At 58.2% G+C, this 10,459-nt stretch overlaps 2 protein-coding genes across 2 annotated transcripts; both read left to right on the top strand.

The window, feature by feature from the left end:
• The first annotated feature begins 240 nt into the window (after positions 1-240).
• On the top strand, positions 241-2,072 carry MYF6 (myogenic factor 6). Its single transcript, XM_083860442.1, has 3 exons — positions 241-1,430; positions 1,667-1,757; positions 1,927-2,072. Exons 1-3 carry the CDS (start codon positions 915-917, stop codon positions 2,043-2,045), a joined length of 726 nt encoding a protein of 241 aa, XP_083716568.1. The 5' UTR covers positions 241-914; the 3' UTR covers positions 2,046-2,072.
• Positions 2,073-8,444: 6,372 nt separating this feature from the next.
• MYF5 (myogenic factor 5) lies at positions 8,445-9,864 on the top strand (the record flags this gene model as incomplete). The annotated part of the gene is made up of 3 exons (XM_083860301.1): positions 8,445-9,025; positions 9,469-9,544; positions 9,671-9,864. The coding sequence occupies exons 1-3, from the start codon at positions 8,519-8,521 to the stop codon at positions 9,862-9,864; spliced, it is 777 nt and encodes a 258-aa protein (XP_083716427.1). The 5' UTR covers positions 8,445-8,518.
• Positions 9,865-10,459: the final 595 nt, after the last annotated feature.

The raw sequence follows: 10,459 nt of genomic DNA, 5'->3' as shown, positions 1-10,459 counted from the left end.
TATGCCTGGGCTTTGCTTGCCCTAAACAGTGTCAAGGACAAGGGCCGTCCACAGAGCCCCATCACACTGTGACCCAGTCACCTGGAATCTCTCCTGTCACCTCATGGGCAACGTGGGAAAGTTCACACTGAAAGGCTAAGCCGAGGTGCACTATCTGTGGGTGCCTCATCATCGCAGCACAGCTCTGCCTTGGCAACCTTCCCCATGCGTGTGGAGGGGCAGCGAGCTTGGCTCCCAACCTTGGGCTGGCCCGGGTGGCTTGGGTCACAGGAATGGCTGGCATGCTGCGAGGGGAAGGCAGCGTGGGGGTGGAAATAGCAGGGGCTTCTACCGAAAATATTAACCCGTCAATTGAAAAGCGATGGCCGTCTTTGAAATCTCTTCTTCTATATCTATACTTAGCCGCGGGCAGGGAGCGGGGGTGTGAGGGGTGGGCAGGGGGAGGGCTCCCTGCGCGCCTTTGTCCTCCAGCCTTGCCCCCAGCGCTCGGCAGCAGGGCCGCTGCTCCCGAGCCCCCACCTCGCCTCCCTTCGCTGCGCCCCGAATCACGGCATTTCGGGGGAGGCTGCAAAGTTGGTGGAGTTTTTTTGTTGTTGTTTTGTTTGTTTGTGGGGTTTTTTGGTGGTTGTTGTTTTTTAATTTATTTTTTTTTCTAATTTGTCTCCCACCTCTCGTGTGCCCCCTCCCCTTCTAAATGAGAGATGTTCTCAGGACAGCGCCCGGGAGACTGGCTGGAATCAGTTTTGGAGGGTGATACATCGCGACAGCTAAAAGTTGGATAGGGTTTCAGCAGCTCCTATATAAAGCAGGGGGGACTTATGTCACTGCACTAATTAAATTCCATCTGGGTTGTTCCTCGGGGTGTTTTTGAGATTGCCACCCAACTCAAGCAGGCAGAGAGGCCCAGGGACAGCATGATGGACCTTTTTGAAACTGGCTCCTATTTCTTCTATTTGGACGGGGAGAATGGAGCCCTGCAGCAGCTGGAGATGGCCGAGGGATCCCCGCTGTACCCGGGCAGCGATGGCACCTTGTCCCCATGTCAGGACCAAATGCAGCCGGAGGCCGGCAGTGACAGCAGCGGAGAGGAGCATGTGCTGGCACCCCCGGGACTGCAACCCCCTCACTTCCCCGGCCAGTGTTTGATCTGGGCTTGTAAAACTTGCAAGAGAAAGTCGGCCCCCACGGACAGACGGAAAGCAGCCACCCTGCGGGAGAGGAGAAGGCTGAAGAAGATCAACGAGGCCTTCGAGGCTCTGAAAAGGCGGACTGTGGCGAACCCCAACCAGAGGCTGCCCAAGGTGGAGATACTGCGGAGCGCCATCAGCTACATCGAGAGGCTGCAGGACCTTTTGCACAGGCTGGATCAGCAGGAGAAAATGCAGGAGATGGGGGGGGACCCCTTCACCTTCAGCCCCAAGCAGGGAAATGTAAGCACTGCCGCTTGGCCCCTCCGCCGCCACGGCAGCGCCGCCGCGCCCGTCCCCTCCCTCCTCCTCCTCCTCCTCGGCCGGGCCGCTGCGGGGCCGGGAGGGCCGGCGGGCGCTCCTCGGGGAACCTGCCAGCCCTCGGGCCCCCAGAGATCCCCCGCCCCGGCCGGCCCGGGGAGCCGCGGCCGCGCCACTAACACCCGTCCTCTCCCGTGTCCCCCGCCCGTGTGCCGCAGATCCCCAGCTCGGACTTCCTGAGCACCTGCAGCTCCGACTGGCAAAGCGTTTCCGACCATTCCCGAGCCCTCGGAGTCAGCCCCAAAGAAGGTAACTGGCCCCGCGGGCCCCTGCCGGCCCCGCTCGCCCGCCGCCCCCTTCCCTGGCCCCCACGGCCCTCCCGCTCCCTCCTGTGCCCGGCTCTCCGGCAGCCGGAGCCCCCGGCCCAGGCCCGGCCAGGAGCGGTCTGCTCTTTAATGCCTTTTCTCTCGTTGAGCAGGAGTCTCCGCTGTCGAGTCGTCGGCCTCCAGCAGCCTTCGCTGCCTCTCTTCAATAGTGGACAGTATCTCTTCCGACGATCCCAAACTGCCCGGCGCGGAGGAAGCGGTGGAAAAATAAACGCGGTTTTGTGGTAGAGTATTTAACGGAGATGGAGCCTCCACCCTCTCTCCTCTAAACTAAGTAACGAAGCAAATTCACACAGTGGAAAGCCCAAGCAGGGGCATTTTTAAGACGGAATCAAGGTACACCTAGCCCAAAGAAAATGGCTCCCACTGACTAGAGCCAGGCAGACTTCCCCCTTGCCTTTTTTTTTTTTTTTTTTTTTACGAGTTTTGTTTTCTTTAAATTTTGTTGCATAAACCACATTTTTATTTTTAATTTAAGATACTTACCTGTGTACCGGTGATCCGCTTTGTCTGAGACTCACCGGGAAGTTCATTCCTGTCTGAGTGAAGCTCTTGGTTGCATTGCGTGTGAGTCATATTTAAAGAGTTCCCGCCTCATCTTCTTCCTGTAAATAATTTCAGTACTGTCTTTTCTTTTGTAAACATAACATGTATATTTAAATGGTGGAATGTGATACTGTATATAAGAACAGATGGATTTCTTGGATTGTAAAATAAAGCTCTTTGTGTTACAGCGTTTTCCTCCCGTCCTCTTAATTTCATAAAATAACCCGATCTCAGAGTTAAAACCTGCCCCTGACTTCGGCGAGATGAAGGCCAGAAGAGTCAGACCCCTGAAGCAGAAGCAGACCCGTGTGACTGAAGGCAGGACACAGCACAGATTTTCCCTTCGTTTTCTCCTCTAAGGACCGTCTGTCCCCCTTTGGGGCCGCGCCCGCGGTGTGAATCCCCCGTGTCCCCGTGGGCTGCGGGAAGCCGGGCGGGCACGGGCGGGACCCGCTCCCTCGCCGTGCTTGCACAACGCATGTCCCCCGGAAAGGGATATTGCTCCCCTAAAATGTCCAACAGCTCGAGCACCTTGCTAGGCAAAGATGCTTGCCCTGCACGTGGAAGGTGAGGTTAGAAACGGGGCATGAAAGAAGAGACCCCCGCCCGTCGTCCTCCCCCCGACCTCCTGCCCCGGTCCTTGAGCTGGGAGAGGTTCAGTGCGTCTCACCTTCTCCTCTCGGCACCGAGGACTTGAACGTACGGCTGGTCTGCGGCAAAAATGACGGGCCTGCTGCACTAATGGTGCAGCAAGCGGCTGTGACAGAAGCCCGCTCCCTCTGGGGCTGGAGGGAGCTGTAGTTTCTTCCCAGGAAAGGTAACTCCCCTTGACTTCCTTGAGTCTGAGGGAGAAGGGAATGGGGTCCTTCAGGAAGGAAAGAGTTAAGCGGCCGAAAGAGTTTGGGGGTGGGGGGTAACAGCATATGATGCCTTTCACTCAGTGGTGTAAAAAAACACAGCCTCTCTGAGGACGGTGGAACGGAGCCGCTCACAGTCAGAGCGTTACGGTTTGTAATAGATTGTACCCCCGGGAAGGGGCGACCACCAGGGAACAGCGCATTCTGCCCCTGGCACACACACGGGGCCCGCCGGACAGCCTGCTCAAGTAAACAGAGGACACTTCAACTGTACCCGCGTGCGGTCTCCTCGTCAACTTTAGCCCTTGATTTATTCTTTGTTTCTGGTTTTTGAAAGGTCACAGTCGCGTTTCGAGACGGTGTCCCCCTTCCTGGCCCTCTGGGGCACGAGTACACTCGCCTGAAGTGGAAGCTCCGAGTAGAGCCTGCTCCGAGTAGAGCCTGCTCCGAGTAGAGCCTGCCCTGAGGGCCAGCTCTCCAGTGGGCCAAACCTTCCTACCACCCTTTCCGTGCCGCCGTGGCCAGCCGGGTTTTTAAAGCCGTCATGTGCTGGCTCTAATTGCTCTCTAATGAGACACTGGCTTGCAAGGAGTAATTGCGGCGGACAGTGTGGTGGGCACAGTGATGCAACAGTTTCCCCATTTTTTTCTCCTTTCACATTAAGCCCCGCTGCCTCGGGGAGCCCTCGGACTCTTCAGAAAGAGGCGCGAAGGGGAGCGCGGGGCCCTGCGTGTCACCCCTGCGACCTGGCACAAGAGAGGAGACGGGGCTGCTCGCTTCTATAGTGAAGGCACTTGCCCAGCAAGCGTTTCAGATCAGGCTAGCAGCTCGTCGCCTTTCTTCCTAATTTGTTTCAAACCCATCCGGTCCCGCGGGAAGGGCTACCCACAGCTCACAGGGCGATCCGAGCCCCGAGGGACGCGCCGCCCGCATCGGGGCAGGAGCCGTGCTGAGCCTCCCCTCAGAGCCAGTGTCCTGCCCACACCGGGCAGCCAGATTTGCCCAGAGCCGGGCATTCACCTCAACAAGCCCGGCAGGACCCCCACGGCAGCGTCTCCTCCAGCAGCAGGGTAACTTGAGCGGTTGTTTGGAGTACGTTTGCCTAAAGGAGAGATTTTTCATTAAATAAAGAAAATACCTCCCGAAGAGACTCTCCGTGACCCCCGCGGCTGCAGCTGACATGCCGGGCTTCCCAGTGAAGGTCGTCAGTGTGTTTGCAATTAAAATGTTTGCGTTAGATATTAATAACGATAATCTTTACTTAAGTCCCCAGCCAAAGCAAACACGGCCCTGGAATCACAAAATCAAAGGGCAGTAACTGGGTAAAGACAAGAGGTTTGTGATTTAATGAAGTCTCTTTCCGGAGGGACCACGCACAAAGTCATCGAAGTTTTTACGCAAATGCAAGTGTCCCCGCCGCTCCCTCCTCCCCTCTGCGGGCTGGAAAACCCTGCTCAACAGAGCCTCCCTCGCCTCTACCTGCTCCGCTCCCCCGGGAGCCAAGCACCTGCTCACTCCTCAGGGGGGGAGGGATGTGGGGCTCCGCCGGCCCGCGGTGCGGGGTGCCCGGCCCGGCCCGGCCCGGCCCGGCAGAGCTTCGCCCCCGCCCAAGGTGCTGCGGGGCCGGGAATGAAGGGGGAAAGGCGGGGGAAATGGGGTGCCTGTCTGTAGAGCTGCCGCCTTGACACCGCTTTCCTCTGAAGTGACGCGACCGAGCGTTTAAAGCCTTGTTTTTAGTTTGAGATTTGTTTTGGTTTGTTTTGTTTGGTTGGTTTTTTCTCCCCCTCCCCCCGTTTTGTTTTGTTGGGGTTTTTTGAGTGGTTGGCTTTGGCTTTTATATTGTGCATCTTTATTTTCCTCGGTGAAATCGCCCGCAATCCAGGGAGGGAAGCGGACAACCAGCAACAAGCTTGGCCCATTCTCTGAGCTCCAAGTCAAGGCGGTCAAGAGGCGACACAACAACTACTTCCACGGGAAAATTCCTGCGTGCACCACTGCTGCTTTGGGGACCTCGTACCATCTTTCCACAGTTTCCGTCTTTCTGTGGAGAATGAGCCGGGGATGGGTGTAGGGGGCAGGGAGGAGGAGGTTGAATAATAGAACCATGTGCTCGCTGGGACGTCCCTCCGATAGCAGGAACTAGCAACTTTTCCCAGTCTCAAGGCTGCTAAAAACCCCCTCGTGTCCCTTTGATCTCTCCTGGGAGTCCCGGGGAGCCAGCAGAGGCCAATGCCTTCTTCAGCTGTCCTCTATACAATTCCCTCTGGCAGGTACTAATGTGTTTACTTAGGTGCGCAGGGTTCCCAGCGCTGGGGGGAACCAAACGTTTCTCACACGGCTGGAAGCGCCCGGCCCCACCAGCCCGACTGGGAAACCATTTTGCTGTCGGGGCATCCCGGAGGAGCGCTGTCTGCCGCTGCCGGCACCCAGGGCGGCGGAGCGGGGCCGAGCGGCCCGGCAGCACCAAGTTACCCCCTCCCGCCGCCCTGCGGGGCCCGGCTGGGCGCTCCGGGGGGCCGGCCGGGCACAGCGCAAAGACGCTCAGGAGGGCCGGGAGTGCGCTCGGGGGCCCGCAAACACCTCTCACCCCCTCAGTCCGGTGAGATATGGTTTCGGTAGGACTTTCTTCTCTTAAATAGAAAGGCGTGGGACTTGGGAAAGATGGCACGCTCTGCAAACGGTGCCCACACGGGATGGAATCCCTCCAGGAATAGGTGCGGCACGGCGATTCCCGAGGAGTGGGGAGGGCTGGGGTGAGGAACACCACTTAAAGGGATCCTGACACGTTCACCACTTGCTCTCTACCAGTCCACAGGAGCAGACAGTGACTGATGCTAAGGCTGTTCCCGCTTTCCAGGCTTGAGCCTCCTGAAACGCAGCACTATCCTCTCCCTTCCCCCCACCCCGCCCTTCACCAGCAGCCTCATTAGCCAGCCTTGTAGTTCGTGTTTTCTCCCCCCTTTCTTAAGGTCCACTCGCCTACTGCATTTTTGCAAATTTGTTTAGAGATCACTTTACCAGAGGAGACGGGGCCTCCTTAAGGGATACTAATTACTGATTTTTTTTTTTCCTGAGTGCCAGGGCCTTCCGTGCTTTCTTCCATTTCCCCAAAAATATTCAAGGTAATAGGAAAGGTTTTTTTCCAGGGGAAAATCCCGTTTCTTAACAGCCCCAGCTCCGCTGAGTTAAGAGTCAAATCTGCGAGCTAAAGCTCTGCACGCCAGGAGAGTGGGACTGAGGGGCTTGGCGTTGTGCACCGGGAGATCTGCAGTGCATGCTTGGAGAGAAACCAAGCATGCACCAGCCCAGAAAGGTGATCGGAACTGTAACCGGCACTTTAAAGATCAAGTTTATTTGTGCACGAAGCATAAATATGTAAACAGGTCTATTTTAGCCAGCGCAAACGTGGTAAATGAAATTGTGTGTGTGTGTGTGTGCACGCCACAGCCCAGTGAAGAGTTCAAGTTACTGCCGAACAGAACCCCTCCTGACTGATGCTGTCTTAGGAAAACAATAGGGAATTGCCCTATTTCAGATGTGGCCCAACAAACAGCAACCTGCACCTCAGAGCGGCAGAAGCCTGAAATTCTGAGCTTTCCCAATCTGCAACTTTACTCCTTTATCAACTCCCTGCTTTTCATACAGTATTAATTTCAAAGGAGCTCCCCGTGTTTATGGCCCCAAATAAACCAAAGCAGTGCAGATGTAGCCTTCCCCAGCTTTTAGATAATTTTGCATCCCTTCGTAGGAAGAAGGGTGTGTGCATGGTCGCTTTTTAGGAAAAAATTTGGCCTAAGAGTGGAAATCCGCCTTTGGGGACTCGAGGGTGGCGGCAGTGGGGAAACAAGGATGGGCTCCCTCCAGCCCCAGCACAGGCCGAGCTCTCGCCTCTCTCCGCCCTGCCCATGCCGCAGGGCATCCCTCTCAGGAGAAGCTTCCCTACCCGTCTCGCTCACTCGATCAGCGGCTCCTGGAGACAAGCGGCCACCACATCACCTCTTCCTGAAGGGAGGCTAACTGAAGGCGCCTTTTTCCTGCCACACAAACCGGCTCCGTAGCGTTTAAACCGCTGCTGGGTCATTTACTCTCCGTTTGAATTAGCCGAGGTCACATAATTTTATTCCCAGGTAGGGAAGGTTTCCTTTGCCTTCTCATAATATTTTCCTCAGCTACAAAAGCCACCTGGATGAAACCAAAGGATTCCCGCGCGTTAGCAAATGCCTGTTAAATGGCTTCATTACCACTCTAATGACCCTTGCACCGCTCCGCTCAGCTACTGCTGCGGCTGCGGCTCTGCGAGGCTTTTGTCCCCTTGTGTAAAGTTACTTAGGGATTGCGGGGTTAGAAATTTTACACTTCCAGGAGGGGTTTGTTGCACTGGCAGCTGGGACGCATCTGTAACGGTACAAGTTTGCCTGAAAGCAGAAAATTAGCAAGTCCAAGGCACTGCTTGACTGTTGTGTCCCTAGCAGCTCCAGGTCACAGGAGCAGGAGAAAGAATGGGAAAGGGATTTGTCTCGGAGCAAACACATACACTTTTCTTTTGTGAGTACCTCTCCTTGTGATCCGATAGCACTAAAATCTGGTTTCCCTCCTCCTCCTCTCTCCTGGCCACAAGTAGCTGTGCATTGTCGTCCCCCAATTTGTCAACTTGAGCCGTTGGTGGCACAACTGTAATTACTGGACAAAGCGAGATAATTAAACACATCTTAGGTCTAAGAAGGTTATAATTTTTCAGGTTAGACCTTGATCACGGGCTGTGGTAAATAAAGATATGCAAGTAAACAGTGCAGGTGACCCTCCCGAGGAAACGTGCGATGGGAAACGGGAGACGGGAACATGGGGACTAGGAACAGCTCTATAGGAGCCACTGACAAGGGGTTCGTCCACTGTCGTCCGTCTTTCTCTTTCCATACAAAACTGCAAATTCAGGGACTTGGTTGGAAATTCGGAGATGTCGCAACCAGTTCTTGGGAGGTCGTTCATTAGGAAAGTGCCCATCTCTCGGCGCCCCAAAGGAGCGATGCGGAGCAAATTGTCTCCTGGCGACTGGAGGGGGCCTGCCCAGACAGCTCTCGGCAGGGGCTGTGGTGGGATATGCTAATAAAGACTGGCCGCTGCGGACCAGCCTCCCTTTCCATGTATATATAAGGGCCCCCCGCATCAGCCGAAGGACACTTGGTCTCGGGTCGCTAATTACGGAGGAAATTGCCCGGGCGCGCTGCGGAGCGCCTCGCCAGAGCCGGTGCCCGCCGTCCGCACTGACGCCTCCGCAGCAGGGATGGAGGTGATGGACAGCTGCAAGTTCTCCCCGTCCGAGCTCTTCTATGACAGCTCCTGCCTCTCCTCCCCGGAGGGCGAGTTCCCCGAGGATTTCGAGCCCAGGGATCTGCCTCCTTTCAGCGCCCACGAGCCCCTCGAGCCCGCCTGCTCCGAGGAAGAGGAACATGTCCGAGCTCCCACCGGCCACCACCAGGCTGGGCACTGCCTCATGTGGGCTTGCAAAGCCTGCAAAAGAAAATCCACCACAATGGACCGGCGGAAGGCAGCCACCATGAGGGAGAGGAGGAGGCTGAAGAAAGTGAACCAGGCTTTTGAGACCCTGAAGAGATGCACCACTGCCAACCCCAACCAAAGACTCCCCAAAGTAGAGATCCTGAGAAACGCCATCAGATACATCGAGAGCCTCCAGGAGCTCTTGAGAGAACAGGTAGAAAACTACTATCACCTGCCGGGACAGAGTTGCTCCGAACCGACCAGCCCCACTTCCAGCTGCTCCGATGGGATGGTAAGCCAGGCAGGAGCCACAGGGCTGTGGGGTCCCAGGACGGCCCGGGGCAGGGCCCCCTCGGCCTAAGGCCCTGGGACACTCCCGTGGGTGCGGGACGGGCCGAACGCAGCCGGACATCATGGAAAGGCGGGCGGTTTGCCTTGGAACAGGCCTCTTTCCCAGATTTTCCGCCGAGCACGCGTGTGGGCTTTCGGGGAGGCGTGGGGGGCGGTGGCGCTGCCCGAGGACACCCCGGGCCCGGCCTCTGCCCTTAGCGCGGCCTGGAGGAGTGAGGCCGGGCTGGGCCGGGGGAAGGCGCTGCCCAGGGCCGGCAGCCTGGGCTGGGGGCGGCTGCTCCGCTCTCCCCCGCCGGCCTTTATGGCCCTTTCTCTCCTCGGGGAGCGCCCGCTGGCCCTGGGCGGGGGCGGCAGGGCCGGCACTCGCCCCTCGCTGTCTTGCAGGCCGACTGTGGCAGCCCCGTTTGGTCGGCGAGAGGCAGCAGCTTCGACGCCGTCTACTGCGCCGAGATGGCCCACGGTAAGCCCGACCCGACCCGACGGGGCGCGGCCTGGGGGCAGAGGCGGCCGGGCCCCGCTCCCCGGGCTTGGGGCGGCAGCGCGGCCCGCGGTAACGCCGCCCTGTCCCCTCCTCCCCCCGGCGCAGGGTACGCCGCCGAGCAGGGCGGCGCCCTGTCCAGCCTGGATTGCCTCTCCAGCATCGTGGACCGTCTCTCCCCGGCAGAGGAGCCGGGGCTGTCCCTCCGCGACGCCGCCTCCCTCTCGCCCAGCGCCAGCATCGACTCGGGGCCGGAGACGCCCGGGACGCCGCTGCCCCGACGGACCTACCAGGCGCTATGAGGGGCCCGAGGGCCGCACCCCGCGCCTGCCGCCGGGGCCCCTTCCCTGCCCGGCCTCTCCTGCAAACGCTTCTCGGGAGAGCGGGGCAGGCCCGGAGCCCCCTGGGCCGCCGCTCCCCTCGGGGCTGCAGGCAAAGCCCCCGGGCCGGAATCGCCCGCGCCCGGCAGGGCAGGGCAGGGCAGGGCAGGGCAGGCCCCGGGCTCGGGACACACGCGCTGCCCTGGAATCCCCGCTGCAAATAAAACGTGCTGTGAGAGAGCTGTCTGGCCGGCTGGTTCTTTAACTTCATTCCCTGGCACGGGGAGGGCAGCGAGGCTCGGCTGCGGGGCTCCCGCCGGCATCCTTGTGGAGCCCCCCCAGCCCCGGTCCCCCCGGCCCCATCAGGGCAGTCCCGAGCGGGACACGGAGCATCGCCGGGCTGGCCTGGGGGCTTCTCTCATTACACCAGGGCCTGTTATTCTGACACCATTCATGAAGCAACAAAAATGTGGAACTTTCAGTTCTCATACTGTATGTCCTGTTATGGGCAGAGTTTCCCTTGTTTTCCGTAAAAGTAATATTTCACAGTCATATTTTTCTATCCTCTCCTCCCTGC

Source organism: Zosterops lateralis, assembly GCF_965231275.1.
Source record: "Zosterops lateralis genome assembly, chromosome: 4".
In the NCBI taxonomy this organism is placed as follows: Eukaryota; Metazoa; Chordata; class Aves; order Passeriformes; family Zosteropidae; genus Zosterops; species Zosterops lateralis.
Note: the sequence above shows the minus strand (reverse complement) of the source record. Positions and strands in the feature narration are given on the sequence as shown.